General features: G+C 45.2%; 1 protein-coding gene across 2 annotated transcripts in view; it reads left to right on the top strand.

Moving 5' to 3' along the window:
• Nucleotides 1-21,674, top strand: part of FCHO2 (FCH and mu domain containing endocytic adaptor 2) — a 235,623-nt gene that overhangs the window by 161,351 nt on the left and 52,598 nt on the right. For both annotated transcript variants that reach the window (XM_075325194.1, XM_075325187.1), the window contains exons 12-17: nucleotides 13,314-13,374; nucleotides 14,888-15,063; nucleotides 16,315-16,326; nucleotides 20,748-20,772; nucleotides 20,873-20,912; nucleotides 21,260-21,345. In XM_075325194.1, the coding sequence (XP_075181309.1) occupies nucleotides 13,314-13,374; nucleotides 14,888-15,063; nucleotides 16,315-16,326; nucleotides 20,748-20,772; nucleotides 20,873-20,912; nucleotides 21,260-21,345 (400 nt within the window). The remainder of the gene's footprint in view (nucleotides 1-13,313; nucleotides 13,375-14,887; nucleotides 15,064-16,314; nucleotides 16,327-20,747; nucleotides 20,773-20,872; nucleotides 20,913-21,259; nucleotides 21,346-21,674) is intronic.

The raw sequence follows: 21,674 nt of genomic DNA, 5'->3' as shown, positions 1-21,674 counted from the left end.
CAGAGGAAAGAGGGCCCTGCCCTTGCGGGCTTACATTCTAAGGGATGCAACAAGTATCACCAGGTCACACTGAAAATGGGGTTCTTCTTATTCCTCCTAGTATAACCCTCCCTTCTTATTGAGCAGCATCGTACAGGGGGGGGAAAAAGTAAGCACCCCAGAACAGGATCTGTGATAAACGTCCCTTGGTTGCACAGGAGATCTGCATGTCGGGTGCCCGAAATGTTAAAAGCCGATATCTCCGCAACACAGTGGAGAAGACTGTAATCCGCATTCAGCCCTTTACAGAGGAGCTGTCAGTGTTTATTACTATTCTGGTGCAGTGGCTTTGGTCTTATTCTTGCTCACTTCTCATCTTATAAATTTTCAACCCAAAACTGTGCGATTTAATGTGTAGTGATCCCTTTTATAGGTAGACCATAGAGAAGTTGTGCACACTAGTAAATTCCTTAGCAGCGATCCATTAATCGGGGAGGCATGAACCTTGGGGCTGCAGTTCATTTGGGTTGTCTGTGATTTTTAACTATAAAATGTGTGCAGCTGAATCTCTTGAGAGATGTCCTGTATATTTTGTGATGACCATTTATCACCGTTATAAGATAATGTGGACTGTTTGGAGAAGTGAAAGGAAGGTATGTATATATTATAGGGGTCAAATCGCTCCAAGTTGCTCAGTCAGTAGGGGTCACCTGCACTGAGTCTTACATGAAAGGTGGCACGGCTATTAGGTCGGTGTCATTTAGACATTTAATCAATTCTGATATAAAATAATTTTTGCTTTTGAATCTTTGATGTGGCTTAGGCTGTTTTCACACTACGTTTTTTAGCATGCCTCATGAACGTTTTTTTGCTGCAAAAGCGGATCCTGTTTTGCAGAGAAAAATGCATGTTACTTTGCAGGATCCTGTCACTTGAAGTTTATGGGCGGGCATTGGAGTCATGTGATCGGGAGTGAAGGGAACTGAACGTGAGACTGGGAGCCGGCATCTGACAGCTGCGGTAAGCTGTAACCAAGGTAAATATCGGGTAACCAAGTGAAGTGCTTTGCTTGACTTCCCGATTTTTACCTTAGCAGCTGCGGACGCTCGTAACTAGGAGCCGGCTCCCTGCACACGTACCCAAGGTAAACATTGGGTAACTAAGAAGCGCTTTGCTTGGTTACCCGATATTTACCTTGGTTACGAGCGTCCACCGCTCTCAGGCGGGGCAGAGAGAGGAGAGAGGGAGAGAGAGACTGATCACGACTGGCTGGTTTCTGGGCATGCTCAGTAGAGCAAGCAGGATCCTGTCTATCAGCATGCCAGCGTTCACATGCGTTTGCGTGCTGTTTAGTCAGGATCCAGCAATTTGCAGTATTTGGACGCAGCTCAAAAAGCTACAAGTAGCGTTTTTGAAAAAATTAAAAAAAACTGCGAGTCGCTGTATCCTCACTATAACGCACGCAAACGCATTTGAACGCATGTTGGCGCGAGTCCATTGCAATTGCATTGAAATGAAAACGCATTTGCACTGGATCTGTTTTTGCGTTAAACGTTTATGACGCATGTTAAAAAAAAAATGTAGTGTGAAAGCAGCCTTAGCGCAGCAGTGTCCTGCAGAAGTGTTGGTACAAGTTGTACGTTGCCTTTGCTCACACTGGGCTTTTGCTTTACTTTTCTTTATCGTTCCTATGGGAGACCCAGACAATGGGTGTTTAGCTTCTGCCTCCGGAGGACACACAAAGTACTACACTTAAAAGTGTAGCTCCTCCCTTTGAGCTTATACACCCCCTGGAGAACCAGATCTAGCCAGTTTATCGCTGTGTTCAGGAGGCATACATCCACACATGCATTCTCATCTGATTTTTGGAAAGAATTTGAAGAAAAGTGGGTCCAAATCTGGTCCCCCGGCATGTCCCTTCTCACCCCACTGTGTCGGCGGTGCTGTTAAGGTTGATTCCAAGGCTGGAGCCTTACATGCCGTGCTCCTTCACCATCCCTCCTGGGCTCTGGCTTGAAGTGGGAGCCAGCACGGTTCTCCATGCTTGGCAGGAGACCGGTCTCCATCCGCAGCCCTTCAGGATCCTGCTGGACTGGAGCACTCATCCCCAGGGACTTGGAACCCTGCGTCTCAGCAAGCTAAGTACCTGAGACAATTATATATTGGGGGTCCCTGTACTTTATTATGGTGGGAGAGTGTGCTGAGTGTACTTTGTGACATTTCCGGCGGGTCCTCTGGCTGTCGCCTGAAAACCGCGCAGATGGTGCCTGCACGCCGGCCGCACCGCTCAAATTTAGGCCCCGGCTTCGCCGGAGGCCTAGTTTCGGTTTCACTGCCCTCGCATGTCATTCATGCAGAGGGACAGCGTGGCTCCGCCCGGCGGCCGTTCTGCACAGGGGAGGGACACTCCTCACTGAGTACATGTCTCCTCCCCTGTAGGTCTCTATGGCCCTCCACATACCGCTCCCAGAGTAAGTCCCGCCCCCTCTCCGCTCCGGCGGCCATTTTCTCAGCGTTTTCCCTGCGATCACAGCGCTGGTCTGCAGCGTCCTTGCTGAGGTGCTTGGGCTTTGGGATCTGGGGGGCACACAACACCGCTCCAGCGGTCTGGTAAGCCACAACCTCTGGTTGTGGACCTCTGTATATACTCTCTGGGGGTCATTCTGGCAGAGCCCCCACTCCAGCAGCATGTCTCACACGAGGAGCAAGGCCCCAAAGCTGTATTCAGTATGCATTGCATGTAAGCTCCTACTGCCTGAACCGAGCACCTATCCACATTTTGATGCCTGCTCTAACCTGACGGTGCCTCAGCCTGGCGTCGCACCCCCAGTGGTCTCTCAGGCTGCTCCGGCTCCTGTGGCTGAACCCCCGGCTTGGGTAGAATCCTTTTCTAGGTCTCTCTCCCAGTCTTTTGCTGACTCCATGGGACTTCTGTCCAGGACTTTGCTGAACATGCATCAGCCCCCTTCACAGGGTGCCTCTGCTGCTAGGGCTCTCTCTGGACCGGAGCTCACAGAGGATTCATCATCTGGTCCCAGACCCCGTCCTTCTAAGAAGAGACGCAGGGTTCCCTCTCCTTCCTCGTCCCGCGGCTCTGATTCCAGAGCTGACTCGCAGGATGAGGATGCCTTTACAGAGGGCTCGGAGGTTAACTCCATGTACCCCATTGATCTGTCCGAAAGTGACTCAGATGTTAGTGATTTGATTGCGTCCATTAATTCTGTACTGGACCTCAATCCGCCAGTATCAGAGGAACAACCCTCTCTGGCAGAAAAGCACCAGTTTACCTCGCCTAAGAGGGCAAAGAGTGTGTTCCTTAACCACTCCAGTTTTCAGGCCGCTGTGACCAAGCCTAGGGCCTTTCCTGACAAACACTTCCCAAAGCGTAGTTCTGATGACCGTTTTCCCTTTCCACCTGAGGTGGTCAAGGAGTGGGCTCATTCCCCAAAGGTAGACCCCCCGGTGTCTAGACTCTCAGCCCGGACCGTTGTATCGGTGGCTGATGGCACCTCTCTTAAGGATTCCACTGACCGCCAGGTTGACCTTCTGGCCAAATCTGTATATGAGGCGGCAGGGGCCTCGTTCTCCCCGACTTTTGCAGCAGTGTGGGCTCTCAAAGCCATCTCTGCTTCTCTAGAGGAGATGCATTCCCTCGCCAGGGAATCTATGCCCGAAATGGTTACCTTAACTTCCCAAGCTTCAGCTTTTTCATCCTATGCCATGTCTGCCATGCTGGAGGCTTCTCACCGCACTGCGGTGGCTTCGGCTAATTCCCTCGCTATCCGCAGGATCTTGTGGCTTCGAGAGTGGAAGGCAGATGCTTCTTCAAAGAAGTACCTTGCTGGACTCCCTTTTGCTGGGTCCCGGCTGTTCGGTGAACAGCTGGATGAAATTATTAAGGAAGCTACTGGCGGGAAGAGTACTTCCATGCCACAAACCAAAACCAGGAAACCTGTCCAGGGTAGGAATCAAGTCGAGGTTTTGTTCCTTTCGTTCCTCCAACTGGTCGTCCTCTAAGCCCTTGGCCTCGTCCACTAACTCAGCCAAGGACCAGAAATCCAACTGGCGCCCAAAAGCGCGTCCACAAAAGACCGCAGGAGGTGCTGCCGCCAAGGCAGCCTCCTCTTGACTATCTGTCCGCGCCAGCAACGTCCTTAGTCGGTGGCAGGCTCTCCCACTTTGGCGACGCGTGGTTTCAACACGTCTCCGATCAGTGGGTGCGGGATATCATCTCCCACGGCTACAGGATAGAATTCTCTTCCAGCCCGCCAAACAGATTTTTTCTGTCAACTCCCCCCTGCTCCAAGGTTGCCGCCTTCTCTCAAGCCGTGGCATCCTTGCAGGCCAACGGAGTAATTGTACCGGTTCCCGCCCGGGAACGGTTCAGAGGTTTCTACTCAAATCTCTTCCTAGTCCTCAAAAAGGACGGTTCCTTCCGGCCCATCCTGGATCTCAAGCTTCTCAACAAGCATGTTCAGGTGCGGCATTTTCGCATGGAGTCTCTGCGATCAGTCATTGCCTCAATGACCCAAGGGGATTTCCTGGCATCCATCGACATCAGAGATGCCTATCTGCATGTGCCAATTGCAGTTTCACACCAGCGTTGGCTACGTTTTGCAATCGGAGAGGAACATTTCCAATTCGTGGCTCTCCCCTTCGGGTTAGCCACGGCCCCTCGGGTATTCACCAAGGTCATGGCAGCAGTGGTTGCGGTTCTGCACCTCCAGGGGTTGGCAGTGATTCCTTACCTGGACGACCTTCTAGTCAAGGCTTCATCCAGCACAGACTGTCAGCGGAGTGTCTCGCTCACTCTCGCCACTCTAGCCTTAATTCGGGTGGCTTGTCAATCTGCCCAAATCCACTCTGACTCCGACCCAGAGTCTCACGTACCTAGGGATGCAGTTCGAGACTCTGCCGGCACTTGTGAAGTTGCCCTTAATCAAACAGCAGTCCCTCCAACTGGCGGTGCGCTCTCTGCTGAGGCCCCGCCGTTATTCCATCAGGCGCCTGATGCAGGTGCTGGGTCAGATGGTGGCGTCAATGGAGGCTGTTCCCTTTGCCCAGTTCCATCTGCGCCCCCTGCAGCTGGACATTCTCCGCTGTTGGGACAAGCGGCCTTCCTCCTTGCACAGGTTAGTGGCTCTGTCGCCACAGACCAGGAGCTCTCTTCAGTGGTGGCTTCGGCCCCTCTCTCTGTCTCAGGGGCGCTCCTTCCTGGCCCCGTCCTGGGTGATACTCCCCACGGATGCCAGTCTATCCGGCTGGGGAGCGGTATGTCTCCACCACCGAGCGCAGGGCACTTGGACTCCGTCCGAGTCAGCTCTCTCGATCAATGTGCTGGAAACCAGAGCCGTGCTTCTGGCTCTCCTAGCTTTTCACCACCTATTGGTGGGCAAGCACATCCGAGTCCAGTCAGACAACGCGACAGCGGTTGCCTACATCAATCACCAAGGCGGGACACGCAGCCGCCTGGCAATGTTGGAGGTACAACGCATCCTTCAATGGGCGGAGGACTCCAAGTCCACCATTTCCGCAGTCCACATTCCAGGCGTGGAAAACTGGGAGGCAGATTATCTCAGCCGCCAAACCGTGGACGGTGGCGAGTGGTCCCTGCACCCGGCAGTGTTTCAGTCAATCTGCCGCAAGTGGGGCACTCCGGACGTGGACCTTATGGCATCCCGTCACAACAACAAGGTTCCGGTTTACGTGGCTCGCTCCCACGATCCTCAGGCATTCGCCGCGGATGCTCTGGTTCAAGACTGGTCCCAGTTTCGTCTGTTCAACGTGTTTCCCCCTCTAGCTCTCTTGCCCAGAGTTCTGCGCAAGATCAGACTGGAGGGCCGTCGAGTTGGCCTCATTGCAACGGACTGGCCCAGGCGAGCTTGGTACCCAGACCTGCTCCATCTGTCCGTAGAGGTGCCGTGGCATCTTCCGGACCGTCCAGACCTTCTCTCACAAGGTCCGTTTTTCCGACAGAATTCTGCGGCTCTCAGATTGACGGCGTGGCTCTTGAGTCCTGGATCTTGACGGCTTCTGGTATCCCTCCTGAAGTCATCTCCACTATGACTCGGGCCCATAAGTCTTCCTCTGCCAAGATCTATCACAGGACTTGGAAAATTTTCCTGTCCTGGTGTCGCTCTTCCGGCCATCCTCCCTGGCCTTTTTCCTTGCCGACCCTTCTGTCCTTTCTACAGTCCGGTCTGCAGCTGGGACTGTCCCTCAACTCTCTCAAGGGACAAGTCTCGGCTCTGTCAGTGCTGTTCCAGCGGCGTATCGCCCGGCTGGCTCAGGTCTGCACCTTCATGCAGGGCGCATCTCACATCATTCTGCCTTACCGGCGGCCCTTGGATCCCTGGGACCTCAATTTGGTTCTCACGGTTTTGCAGAAACCCCCCTTTGAGCCTCTTAGGGAGGTTTCTTTGTTTCGTCTTTCACAGAAAGGGGTCTTTCTAGTGGCCATAACGTCCCTCAGGAGAGTCTCTGATTTGGCTGCGCTCTCTTCGGAGTCACCTTTTTTGTTTTTTCATCAAGACAAGGTGGTTCTCCGTCCGACTCCGGACTTTCTTCCTAAGGTGGTCTCTCCTTTCCACCTTAACCAGGACATTACCCTACCTTCCTTTTGTCCGGCTCCTGTTCATCGCTTTGAAAAAGCGTTGCATACTCTGGATCTGGTGCGTGCTCTCCGGATCTATGTGTCTCGCACCGCTGCTCTTAGGCGGTGCACCTCTCTTTTTGTGCTAACCACAGGTCGGCGTAAGGGCCTCTCTGCTTCTAAGCCAACCTTAGCCCGTTGGATTAGGTCGACCATTTCGGATGCCTACCAGTGTTCTCAGGTGCCTCCCCCGCCGGGGATCAAGGCACACTCGACCAGAGCTGTCGGTGCCTCTTGGGCTTTCAGGCACCAGGCTACGGCTCAGCAAGTTTGTCAGGCTGCCACTTGGACTAGCCTGCATACCTTTTCAAAGCACTACCAAGTGCATGCTCATGCTTCGGCAGATGCGAGCTTGGGCAGACGCATCCTTCAGGCGGCTGTCGACCATTTGTGAAGTTAGGCTCCGCCTACTTCTTAGTTTTTCTGTTTATTCCCACCCATGGACTGCTTTGAGACGTCCCATTGTCTGGGTCTCCCATAGAAACGATAAAGAAAAAGAGAATTTTGTTTACTTACCGTAAATTCTTTTTCTTATAGTTCCGTATTGGGAGACCCAGCACCCTCCCTGTTGCCTGTTGGCAATTTCTTGTTCCGCGTGTTATCACCGGCTGTTGTCATGGACAGAGTCTCCGGTTGTTGCGGTTCTTGCTCTGTTTTTACTTGGGGGTGGCTATTCTCCTTCAGCTTTTGCACTAAACTGGCTAGATCTGGTTCTCCAGGGGGTGTATAAGCTCAGAGGGAGGAGCTACACTTTTAAGTGTAGTACTTTGTGTGTCCTCCGGAGGCAGAAGCTAAACACCCATGGTCTGGGTCTCCCAATACGGAACTATAAGAAAAAGAATTTACGGTAAGTAAACAAAATTCTCTTTTTAGCATTGTCTGTCAATATGCTATTGCAAAAGAGTTTGATTTTGGCCTCCATCACATTAGTGGTAGCGTATGGATGGTGGATACCACAGTATGGAATGAGGTTTTCATGTGGTATCCTTCAGAAAGATGCCATTACAGTCGGTGGTGACGGATGCCACTGTCAGACAAATATCACAGGCCCTGTGTAACATATACTTTCAGAACTTTGAGCCCAGTGAGCATATCTTTGAAGAGAACCTGTCCAGCACAATTTTCTAATATACAGTAAAGATGTTGCTGTAATGGCGCTGTAATACTGATTGAAGGGAATCTGTCACCAGGTTTTTGCTACCTCATCTGATAGTAGCATAATATAGAGACAGAGACCCTGATTCCAGCGATGTATCACTTTGTGTCACAACTGCTTGAGTTCTTTGATGTAATAGAGCTCAGAAAGTTAACCCCTCCAACACCACAGCTTTGTGTGTACAGTGTCTATTGACAGTGAGGTGCCTATCAAAGGAGGGGGCGTGGTTGGACCAGGGCTCATGGGCACTGTAGTTCTGGCAGTGATAATCTCCTGGTGATAAAACCTTCATTGTAAGTGACAGTTCCCTGAATCTGTGTTTTAACCCCTACATCATGCTATAAACAACTTACATAGCAAAAACCTGCTGACCGTTTCCCTTTAGATTGATACCTTTGCTGAAGAAAGACACTTTTGTTATTTTTCTTTGATCACTATTTGAGTCTTTCTACTAATTATATTTTACCGCACAGGGAGTGGACTGTGCGCTGGGTTTCCTCCCTGTCTGTGATTCCCCAGCCCCTCGCCTGCCTCCAGTCTGTGAATGACCACTCACTAATGAGATATCAAACAGAGGAGGCAGGTAATTCACAGAACAGAGGCATGCGGAGGTGTAGGGGAATTAGACAGGGACAAGATGACTACTTGTACAGTCCAGCCCATGTGCTCTTAGAAGCTAATTAGCAGAAAACTTCAAATGCTGATTAAAGGACAAAGACAAAATGGATTTCTTCAGCTAAGGTTTCAATGTAATCGATATTACAACTCCATTACAGTCATGTCTTTACATTACAGAATCAGGCAGACAGGATCCCTTTAAAGGGAACCTGACACCACATTATGCGACAATAAGCTGCAGCCACCACCACTGAGCTGTTATATAGAGCATTCTAACATGCTGTATATAAGAGCCCAGGCCGCAGTGTAGAACTTAAAAATCACTTTATAATACTCACCTAAGCGACGGTGCGGTGCAGACTGGTGGGATATATGTCTCCATTCTCTGGAACCGGCATCTTCTCTTTCGCCATCTTTGTCCTCCTCCTTCTTCTGAAGCCTGGGTGCATGATGAGTCCTACGTCATCCACACTAGCCAGTATTGAGGTCCCGTGCAGGCGCACTACAATACTTTGATCTGCCCTGCTCATTGCCAATCAAAGTGCACCTGTGCAGGACCTCAATACCGGGTAGTGTGGGTGACGTAGGACTCGTCATGCACCCAGGCTTCAGAAGAAGGAGGACAAAGATGGCCGAAAGAGGAGGCGTTGGTAGTGGAGAATGGAGGCATCCATCCGACCAGTCTGCAGCACACCTTAGGTGAGTATAAAGTGATTTTTATGTTTTACACAGCGGCCTGGGCTCTTATATACAGTGTTCTAGAATGCTGTAAATAAGAGCTCACTGGTGGTGGCCGCAGCTGATAGATGCCTAATCTGGTGACCATTTCCCTTTAAGTAGAGTAAATATGCCTCATAATCTAATGCTACACAGTCACAAAATAATACACAGTGGAAAGAGCTGCTAATAATAGTGCCCCCCATTGTGCATTATTTTTTATTATTCTGACCCATGAATTACGGCCTTGTATTTTATATGTAAGCGGTGGTACCATGCGATCAGGGCAGTGGCTGCTGGGATACTGTGTACAGTGTCTCCAAGTGCACTAGGTGAAGAGTGAAATTCCTCGGAGTCTTCTGTAACTGGCGCTAGTCACATTACTAATGAAGTGCGGATCCTCGATAGCTGCAAGGTTAAATCGGTGAAGCGCCTCTTAATTTGGTTTGACTTACAATGTTTACTTTCTGACTTGCTTGTTTTGGTACTTGGGGTTAATAATTTATGAGACACATTGAACTGGAAACATATCAGGCTTTCGTGCAAGAACTGAAAGTATTGGGTGTTTTGCAAAGCCATGTCACTGACGCTCCCCTTCTCACATCATCGCGTGTTGTGTGGCAATGTAACAGCTTTATAGAAGTGTGGAAAAATACATTCATATTACATACCAAGGAGGATAATACAGAATATGTCAGTAATGTGTGGCTACTATTTCATTGCATTAGTACTGACAATGACTGTGTAAAGGAAGCCTGTCATGTACATGCAGTCTGGTCTGTGGACAGTAGAAGCCGAGCAGAGTGATATATGCAACTTTGTAATTCACTTTTTTCCTCTATCCCGTTCTGTTTTCGAGATAAAAATGCTAACTCCGTTGTTTTCCCCCAGGTGGCGCTATAGGTGGTTTCATTGTGTAGTGCATGGCTACTTTACTATACCTAGACACCACTTCTATGCCTATATCTTCCGCCGTACTCAAGTTAATGGCGGTGGACAGGATATGGGTGGACACACTGTATATTAACAGACCACTGAGATTTGTATATAGTATCATAATATGCTCAGAAACAATGAGTAATGCCTTCTGCAAACGCTACTGATGAGCCATCCATAGCTCTGACCTTGAGAATAGCATCAAACATGTTGACGAGCTATAAAAGCTAATAGTTTGCTAGATTGATTCTCAAGTTCAAAATAAGGCCTTTTGCCCACATTGCTTTTTTCATGCTTTTTTTCCTTGCTTTTTAATCAATAAAAGCAAGAAAAAGCATCCCAGCAAAGTCTGAGAATCATGACTTGTGCACACGTTGCTTTTTTTTTCCTTGCAGTTTTTTTTGCTGAAGAAAGAAGGAACATGTCAATTGTTTCTGCTTTTATTCCTGCATTTTTCCTATTTCAATAGATAAGACGCATGAAACAAAGCATAAAAAAGCATGAAATGAAGCATAAAAACCCACTTTTTTTCAGAAGCTTTTTCCTACCAAAACATGCATTTTTTTTTTTCCCCAGAAAATAAATCTGCTATGTGGGCACATAGCCTAAAGGGTGCTTTACACGCTGCGACATCGCTGGCGATCTCATTAGTGATGTGACATGCCAGATCGCAGATAAGATTTGCCAAGATCGCACATAGGTCATTTTTTTTTTTTTTTTTTTTAGCGGTCACATGTGCGATCTCGGCAAATCGTATGTGCGATCTGGCGTGTTACATCACTAACGAGATCGCTAGCGATGTCTCAGCGTGTAAAGCACCCTTACGACTGACAAGTAAAAAAAAAATAACAACCACCTCACTTTATTTGCATATATATATATGTATATGTGTACGTTTTGCCTTCCCTAAATTAGACTATATCCATGTCCTCTCTGGAAGTCACTTTCTTTATATATGAAATAGTAGAGTACCGACATCCTCTACGGTATACCTTACGTGTACTCCATGTACAGCTGCAATAGTAGTTAATATGGAATGCTTTCATTGGGACCTATGAGCGTCAGCCAAAAGGGATTAAGTTTCCAGACAGGCCTATGCTCTATTTGGTCCATTAGGAGCGTAAGTATTACCGGGTTATGGTCTGAAATCCCTCTGCGTCTGTGCTGCTCTTACCCACCCAGATTGCCACACCAATAGAGCCAAAAAACATAATCTATCCAATATAAAGTATGCCTAGATAAGGCATAGTGACAAGTGAATTGTAGAGTATCAGGGTGGCAAGCTCGCCATAAATCCCCCCCATCTGTTGCCCTCCATATGACGACAAAGTAGTAGAAGCACAGACACCATACTTATACAGATAACGGCTATATCATTCCCCACTCCCTCCCAAACATCCACTGTCTGGAGCCTTATATACTTTGGATTATTGTAGGATTAATGCAGGGGGGTTTTTTTTGCAACATTTTCTCTTATGATCTCCTTCGGGTGAACAAAGTTGGGCAGCACAGCAAATCTAGTCACACTGCAAGATGGCGAGCCAGATATTTATTCCTGAGTTCTGATCCGATAGTCATTTATTTGGCTTCCTAAATTGATAGCGTAGTGTTCTGTCTTTGGCAACATCAGAACAGCTAATGATAGCAAAGTGCTACGCCTAAAATGTTATGCGCTCAGAGCCCATTTAGCACTCACACCAACCGCTTTAATTGGACAGGTTTATGATTGCCTGCAGGAATCTGAGTGTTGGGAGTTTCTTTACAGCTGGAGTTGCAGCGATATGCGGAACATGGGGCAGCACATCGGCTCTGTGGTTATCACAAACACAGAGAAACAAGGGCAATGCAGTCAAAGGTCACAAAGGGACCACTGAAATAAACAATATGCCAACTTTTGCAAAAGTATCAAATTTATTAAATTTAAGTATATAGCAAAAGAAGTAATATTACATGCACACATTAAAAGAATCATAAACACTGATCAGGCTACAGCAGAATCACAGATGAAAAAGATCACCAGACCATATGGGGAGTGCAAATAACCTCATATCATCAAAAACGGAAGGTACCTCAGAGTTATATATGTAAAAGCCAGAATTACCCATTCATATATATGTAAAACTCGTATTCAAGTCAAAAAGGCATTGCAACACATATATAGGGTAACAGACATGGTAACCATTCATTACTCATCACTCCGAGGGGCCAAAACCCTAGAAGGGAGGGCCAGCCAAGACGAAAATACAGTTAAGCTGGAACCATTCCCCTCAGCGCACTCACCCATAGGTAGCCGGGCCCGAGAAAAACGTGCCCCGACGCGCACGTTTCGATGACTTCTTCGGGGGGCTGGCCCTCCCTTCTAGGGTTTTGGCCCCTCGGAGTGATGAGTAATGAATGGTTACTATGTCTGTTACCCTATATATGTGTTGCAATGCCTTTTTGACTTGAATACGAGTTTTACATATATATGAATGGGTAACTCTATCTTTTACATATATAACTCTGAGGTACCTTCCGTTTTTGATGATATGAGGTTATTTGCACTCCCCATATGGTCTGGTGATCTTTTTCATCTGTGATTCTGCTGTAGCCTGATCAGTGTTTATGATTCTTTTAATGTGCATGTAATATTACTTCTTTTGCTATATACTTAAATTTAATAAATTTGATACTTTTGCAAAAGTTGGCATATTGTTTATTTCAGTGGTCCCTTTGTGACCTTTGACTGCATTGCCCTTGTTTCTCTGTGTTTGTGCTCATACATATTGGGTGCAGTCTTTTTTAATATGATAAGATTGGTCATACATCTAGTCCCTGTTTATCTGGCTCTGTGGTTATCGCTGTCACTTTGCAGTGTTGGGGTCCAGGGTTCAAATCCCACCAAGGACAAGATCTGCAAGGAGTTTGTATGATGTTTTGGTGGGCTTCCTCCAGTTTATCTACCACATTACAAAGACACACTGATGGGGAATTTGATTGTGAGTCCCAATGGGGACAGTGATGGTGATGTCTGTACAAAAGTGAATAAAATAAATGTTGGACTTGAGATGAATCATGATTTATTTTTTAGCTTTTTCAGTCCACGTAGATATGATTCACATTTAGGAGAACTAATTCCAGAATATTTTTTTTATTTTATTTTTTTAAATGATTGCTGTACCCACCACTATGTACTATTAGGAACTTGGCTGTGTTAATTGTATGGAGATGGACACATGGCTATTTTGCTTTCCTTTTTGTTTCTTCTTTTTCTAGAACCTCCCTGCGGTTGATGAAGAAGGATACAGCATAAAGCCAGAAGAAAACCAGAATTATATCCTTTTCCTCCCTTTACTATGTCTGGTCATTAAGGTCACTACATTCTGATGTGCATTAACACAGATTATATAAAGCTTTGTTACGCCACCTAATAGCAAGGCATATACACAGCAGGATTCCCATATCGAAGAGAGCCCAGAGCTTCCATACAAGATCACTGTTCTCGCTGGTGCAATCCAGCCTATATGCCCCTATAGCACGTGCCTTTTAATGGCCAGCATGTATTGGCAGATTGGGCTTTTCTTACTGACAGTAGATGATCCAGATGTTTAGCTTCAGCTAAAAGAAGCTTCCAAGTGTCTCTTGGTAAAGGGAAATTATATGATATTATATGAAAAGACAAACCTTCCAATTTATCCTTGTTGGTCAGCATGAACTGTCCAAAAGGGTTATAGACAAATCCTGCAAAAACCTGCAAAATGTTTGTGCTGCCATACTGATAAAGATGTTTATACGTTCTTTCTTTACTATGAATGACAGAAGTGGGTACATAAATCCAAGCCCAGATATTGTATTTGTCATGTTCTGTATTTTGTGCTCATGGTGGAGGATCACATGTAAGTAGGACATGTTACAGGACAATGATCGTAGACCGGCTGAGGCCACAGGGGGTTATGTGCGAGTCCTCGCATGACACTCGGCACACGCTCGCAGCACAGAGGTAGTCAAGTGCCATGAGAGGGTCATGCGACTGTGGTCCGTTTGTGCGATCTGACCACAGCTGCGCAGGGGAGGGATTTATCTCCCTCTCTGCTCTGTTGCCGGCTATTGCGATTTTCACACTGCACTCTCATTACACCGGTGTACCACAAGTGCAGTGCGATGTTTCTCTCTCCCCATGGGTGCGAGTGAAACAGGATCACATTACACCTGCAGCATGCTGCGACTGTTTTCTCGGTCCGATTAGGGCTGAGAAAATAATCGCTCATGGGTGCTGCCCCATAGAGTAATGGTCCGGGATTTTTTTTTTAATCGCTTGCAACTCACACCGTTTTTCTCGCCGTTTGTCCTAGGCCTATGTGGAGTAGTTCTTATTGGACAAATAAATTGCCTCGCATGCAGCATTTTGATGAAACCGCAAACACGACACCTGAATCTGAAATGTACCATAATAAGTCGAGGGGGTTGGTTGGGCGCCAGTGGTTTCTGTGATGAGTTATCTGGCAGAACCTTGTGGTTTCCATTGTTCACAGCTGTGAGCAGAGCCTTAAGGCCCCCAAACACTTTATACTAATGTGTAGGGGGCCCCATCTCTCCTCAATAGATGATGTCACTTTTATTGTGCAGATTGATATTTGTACCTTGGTGTCTAATATGTGGCGGCTTTGCTTGGAAGCTATGCACATAGATCACATAATCAATATAGTTTATAGCAAAGTGGATAGAGAACCAAAAACCTACTAATGGAATACATCATTACTTACATGGCTCCTGTGCTAATCAGTTTGATTGTATCCTCTATAACTATAAATCTCCCTGAAATGGCTAATTCTTTAACAACTTCACACATACCAAAGAAAATCACTTTTACTCATCAAGTGACTGTGACTCAGATGATGATGGACCCAAGAAATTTCATGTGGAGATCAAACCTGTACAGCCCAACAATGGACCTCATCACAACGTGGCCTCCCTCGATGAGCTGAAGATGTCCATCGGGAATATCTCCCTCTCCCCAGCACCTTCAGTGAGTCATTTTGTCTCGCTAGCATCACTTTCTGGATTTGTGACAAGACACTTTATGTAAACATGCTGAGAAATCTTCTGACGTTAGTACAGATACAAAGTAAAAGGTGAAAAACGTAGGAGGGGTAAGACTGAATTCACATTGCATCTCAGCGCTGTATGTGCTAGGAAAGCTTGTGATGCATGTGTCAAGAGTCCATCCTGCCCCCAGGTCATCACACAGCAAACAGCAGGCTTTTTTGCCCTCCACTGGGCTAGTATACGTCAGTATATATTTTTTTCTTCTTCTGTGTCTAGTAAAAACAATAAATTTAATATTGTGCTACCTTCAGCCCTCAGTGCCATGTGAAGATCTCTAATAAGGAAACTCCCCACATTAAGACAGAGCAGTAGCCGTCTGCCGCTCAGTCATTGATCTCAGTAGGGGCAGTGCACTCCATCATTTCACCTTCAATGGCATTTGCTTTTCTGTAACAATTTGCTCTCTGTAAAAAATAAAGATAGACTGTACTCGCCTTATTGATTCCCACTATGCAACCACCAGCTTTGTGTAATGATGTGAAGTTACTAACAGTGGTGAGCGAACACTACCATGTTTGAGTGCTCGGCACTTGTAACGAGCAGCTGGATCCTCGGAGGGGGCTCGACTGGTATACCGAGTATAATGGGAGACAATAGAGAACATAAGCATTTTTCAGGAAGATCTTCCTGAAATATATGCTCAAGTGCCGAGCACCCAAACATGGTAGTGTTCGCTCATCATTAGTCACTATTAAAGAGTAAGTAAACATTGAAACTGTCTTTCCAAATTTGGCAGGCACTTTGATTGCCTGTGTATCCATGGGGGTCCGGGTCCTGAAACCTCCACTGATCGCTCAATAGACCCCCCTGAACAGTGTGCAATTCAGGAGACATCAGTGCACTCAGAGTGGAGCCAATTCAGTAGAAATCTTAAGCTACAAAGAGGACTTGTGTGGAGAACTGCGGGGCAAGTGTTGTACAATTTATGGAATCTGAAACCTATAGTGAAAAAATGTTAAAAAGGATCTGTCCCCACTCTTGTTTTGTCGGTTTAAGTCATTAATTATACTCCTCAATGTAGCTATTCGGAGCATCATATCTTGCAACTTTGCATAGTGCATTCCTCTACAAAAACGATGAACATGAGAAATTATTTGCTAAAAAAAGACGTAAAACTTATGTAATTTGATTTTCTTTTTTCTTTTTTCTTCATCCCCTACAATAATAACAGCGACAAAGTCCGGTAAGTATGCACTAAAAAATGACAACACAAAGTCATTTTCAATTTACTTTGCTTTATCATATATATATATATATATATATATATATATATATAATATAATATAAAAATATAGAGATGTGTGTGTATGTACACGAGGGGCGATCCAAAAGTAATGATAATCAATAATAAACACAATGAATATATTAAAAATTCTTTTTATTTTTCTACATAGTCTCCTAACAAGTCTATACATTTAGTCCATCTCTTTTCTAAACTTAGAATTCCCTTCGAAAAAAATTCTTGATCTTGACCCTCAAAAAAATCCCCAACAGCGGTTATCACGTCGCTATTGTCGTCAAATTTCTTGCCCCGGAGGTGTTCCTTGAGGCGAGGAAAGAGAAAGAAGTCACTGGGGGCTAGATCTGGCGAATAGGGGGGTGTTCCACCAGTTCAAAGCCTGCTTCTTGAATGGTTGCCATGGCAACTGCAGCTTTGTGAGCCGGCGTGTTATCTTGGTGAAACAGCACTCCAGCCCGCAGTTTGCCGCGCCTTTTCTCCTTGATAGACTCCCACAATCTTCTTACTTGTTCTGCGTAGTAGGAGCCCGTAATAGTGGCTCCCTTCTCCAAATAGTCCACCATAATAATTCCTTCAGCGTCCCAAAAAACGGATGCCATAACCTTCCCTGCTGAGCTTGACACTTTTTGAATTTCTTCGGCGTCGGCTCGTTTCCATGTCATCGATTGTTGTTTCGTTTTTCGGGATCAAAGTGGTGGATCCAGGTCTTGTCCATGATCAAAAAACGTGATAAAAAAATTCTCCTTGTCTGCTTGGAACTTTTCGAGATTTACTATTGAAATGTCAACTCATTTCTTCTTTTGCTCGTCGGTTAACATTTTTGGCACCCAACGCGCGGAGACCTTTCTCATATGCAATTCTTTTGCAAGGATTCTTTGAATACTGCCATATGAGATCCCTGTGACCTCAGCTACATGCCTGATAGTCACTCTTCGATCTGCCAATACAACTTCTTCAACTTTTTTCACGTTTTCTTCATTGAGGGACGTGGATGTGCGTCCTTCACGATGTTCATCTTCCGTCGATGTTCTTCCTAGCTTAAATTCCTTGGCCCAGCGTGCAACTGTGGAATATGGAGGAGAAGAGTCCCCCAATGTTTCCACCAAGTCGCTGTGTATGTCTTTGGTAGTCATTTTTTTCAAGCAGAGGTATTTGAGGACAGCTCTGATCTCGTTTTTTTCCATTTTGATGTTCACTCCTCGGCAGTTCATATTCAAATGAATGTAGCTCCCGGGAATCGTGGCCTATTTAAGTGATTTTTTTTTTTTTTTCCCGGACTAGTGGGTACCTAAGAGAGAAGAAAACATTTTATTTTAATTTCTGTGTGCAATAGAAATAACCGATTATCGTTACCTTTGGATCGCCCCTCGTATATGTGTGCGTGTATGTGTGTGTATGTATGTGTGTGTGTATATATATATATATATATATATAATGTATGTATGTATGTATGTATGTATGTATATATATATATATATATATATATATATATATATATATATATATATATATATATATATATATATATATATATATATATATATATATATATATATATATATATTATATATACACACACACACTGTATTTTTCGCTTTATAAGACGCACCTGATTATAAGACGCACCCCCAAATTTGGTGAAGGAAAAGAGAATTTTATTTTTTCTTTATGTTAAATGGGGTCCATGTTATAATGCCGGTGTCCGTCTAACAAATCATATAGGGTATATGGCCCTCATAGCCCCCCATCCTAAAATTAGCCCCCCTTAATCTGGATATGGTTCCCTTATATTGAATATAGCCCCCTTGTGCTGGGACACGTCCCCCTGTGCTGCCCATGGCCCCTATAGATGGTACACCTCCTCTGTGTTTGATATGGCCCCCATGTGTGCTGACCATGGCCCCTATAGATGGCACACCTCCCCTGTGTTTGATATGGCCCCCATGTGTGCTGCCCATGGCCCCTATAGATGGCACACCTCCCCTGTGTTTGATATGGCCCCCATGTGTGCTGCCCATGGCCCCTATAGATGGCACACCTCCCCTGTGTTTGATATGGCCCCCATGTGTGCTGCCCATGGCCCCTATAGATGGCACACCTCCCCTGTGTTTGATATGGCCCCCATGTGTGCTGCCCATGGCCACTATAGATGGCATATCTCCCCTGTGTTAGATATGCCCCCCATGCTGCTGGCCATAATAAAATAAATCACTTTCCTTACCTTCTCAGCGCTGTAATCCCTTTGTCTCCCTCCTCGCAGTTGAGCTCCGAGTCCTCCCTCCTCCACTTTCTGGTTCTTGCTGCCGGTCATGTGATCGGCACGGCAGAGTGATATCATCTCTGCGTGCCTTATCACAGACAGCAGCAGCAGGAGACCGGGAGATCAGCACTGGAGGTAAGTAAAGCTTTTTTTATTTTACTATGGGCAGCAGCACGGGGGCCATATCTAACACAGGGGGGATCATGTGCGATCAAAGGGAGCACAGGCAGATATAATATGCCCCGCTACCCCAGCCCCTGAGTGTGATGTGGTTTCAGCACCACGCTGATGGACAGCGGCTGTGCATATTATATGAGCGGGAGCAGGAGATCTAACACTGCCGCCCGCAGCTGTCACCTGCCCCCAGCACCGCTCCAGAGCGGACCCTGCAGTGTGTATATATATATATATATATATATATATATATATATATATATATATATATATATATATATATATATATATATATATATATATATATATATATATATATATATATATATATATATATATATATATATATATATATATATATAATGTATATGTATATGTGTATATGTAAGTGTGTGTGTGTGAGGGTATATATATATATGTATATATATATATATATATATATATATATATATATATATATATATTACACTCCCCCCCCCCCCCCGTATATTCGGTTTATAAGACGCACCCCCTGCTTTCCCCCAAAATTTGGGGGAACAAAAGTGCGTCTTATAAAGCGAAAAATACGGTGTGTATATGTATATGCATAATAAATTTTATGGATTTACAATTTACATGAATTAAGATCTAATAAATTACATGGGAGAAAATAGTATGGTACAATCCAGGTTAAAGTGTCATGTGGCATGCAACAGAAGCCAATTATCCGCATAAGTCCAGTGCACAATAAATGATATAACCAGTGCTATGCACTATATATTCAAGAATTCAATCGGTGTAACATGAAAAACCATCCCACCATGTGTAGGGAAGGTTCAGTGTCCCTCAGGGATGCCCAATTCCTCTTGCTCTTGGCAGTCCTGTAGCCACTCATCCTACCTGCTACCTCTGTCATAGCTTCTTTTCCTTTAGTAAACTATTGATCTTCTAGCAAGATACGATGACTTGGGTCCATATAAACAGCTGCCAGAAGAATTTTATTTTCTAATAGCAGGAATTTCATCTGCGATTAAACCACCTCTTTGGGACAGGCAAAATAGCAACTTCTTCCACTCCTTTACGCAAATGCTGGGAGTTAAATCTCATATTGTAATTTTTAGTCATTGTAAATGGTTGAAGAAGTAACACTTTTTCAATTCAGCTACTGGTGTCCATTGATCTTCATTTAGTGTTTCCTGGGGGTTGGCCATGTCTACAAGGAGGGGTTTCAGCTCAAGCAGTTGCTCAATCATTAAATATGTACTGCCCCACTGACTGGCTTGTGGTACAATTGCCCCTTTTCAAGCAAGTGTCTTCAAGATAGAATCAATTTTAGGGGTTCTGGCAGCAATACTAGCAGTTCTGAGAAGAGAGCAGGTTTCTACCAATCGCCTTTCGCCTCTGATCTGTAGAGGAGGAGCTTCACTACTGATCATGTACATACAATGCAGCACAGATTAATCTCAACTAAGAGCCTACCTTGCTTCCTTGAAAGTAAGATACTGTCTTATATTGCCTTCTTGCCCCCATAAATGCACTCAGGCTCAATTTCGGAGTAGGGCTTATTTTTGGGGAAACACAGGTTGGGGTAAGTTTACTCCTCAAAAAAGGCAGAGACCCCCCCCTTTCCCCCCAGGAAAATCACCCCGGACATCTGTGTTACTCCCAGGTCTTCCTGCAATCCTCAGCGGGCACAAGCAGCAGATCCTCATGTGTTCCACAGTGGTCCTCCCCTACTTCCGGCCAGCATCCCTCCGCTCTCACACACCCCCACATCTGATCGCAGTAACAGCGCACACACACACGCACACACGCATGCACACATTGTCTGGGGTCTGGTGAGTGCGGCTGCGGGGTCTGTCTTCTCTATTTTGGGGGTGGTTGTAAGATGTGAGTGACACTTCTTTCCACAAAACCTGTTCTTATTTTTTTTCTTTTTTCTAATTTCTAGGCACAAATGACAAGGAATACATCAAGTAAGTTGTTTTTCTTAAACTGTCATGTTTCCTGTGCATCTTACTGCATTTTTTTTTTCATCTTTGATTGAGCTATTTGTGTTCTCTTTTTCATATTTAGGTGAGGAGATGACAAAACTGAGATTGCCTGGAACTTTGGAGTAAGTTATTAGAAAGACCTTCTATGCAAAAAGCAAGAATGGTATATTTTTTTCCTAAAGAAGCACAAAATCATTTTAACCAGACATGATCCCATCTTTTAGGTTAAACAATGCAATAGAAACATCTAGTGAAACCAATTATTTTCTCCTTTTTATGGGGAGAGAAACAACCCCTTGTCGACTCACCGGTGCTGCTTACTAAGTACCTGCACATTCTCAGGCACCCGATAATGGCTACTGCCACTCAATAGAAAGGCAAATCACCGGATCACTATATTCCAACCAGAACATCTGTTCGTCTTCTGACTTCAGCACTCAGTTTAATATTTTACATTTACATTTTACAGCAGAGTCAACAATGATCTTTTAGCCTGGGATCCATTGTTTGGCAGCTCAGTGGAGACATCCTCCATATCCTCTTCCAGTTCTACAGGTAATCCTCCTAATTATCCTTTATTTTGAACAAAGGAAAATGGCTTTTTTTTTTTTGTATTAAAAAATCTTGTGTTTTTATACCTTTTTTTTTGTTTTTTTTTTTTTTCATAAAGAGAATATTATGTGTATAGTGTATTTACAGTGCATTTGGTAAGTCAGTTTTTAGGCATGCATAAATGTGTTTAGTGTAGTGATGGGTGAATAGTCACTATTTGTGTTCGGATAATGCTTACCGAATACAGGGTACTACGCCAGTATTCGTCACGACAAAAAAATAATTGACTTGCTTAGGTTTGTTATTTATGACATATACCGGAATAATACTTT

This window comes from Anomaloglossus baeobatrachus, chromosome 1, assembly GCF_048569485.1.
Source record: "Anomaloglossus baeobatrachus isolate aAnoBae1 chromosome 1, aAnoBae1.hap1, whole genome shotgun sequence".
Taxonomy (NCBI): Eukaryota; Metazoa; Chordata; class Amphibia; order Anura; family Aromobatidae; genus Anomaloglossus; species Anomaloglossus baeobatrachus.
The sequence above is the reverse complement of the archived record's forward strand: the minus strand, read 5'-3'. Positions and strand labels throughout refer to the sequence as shown.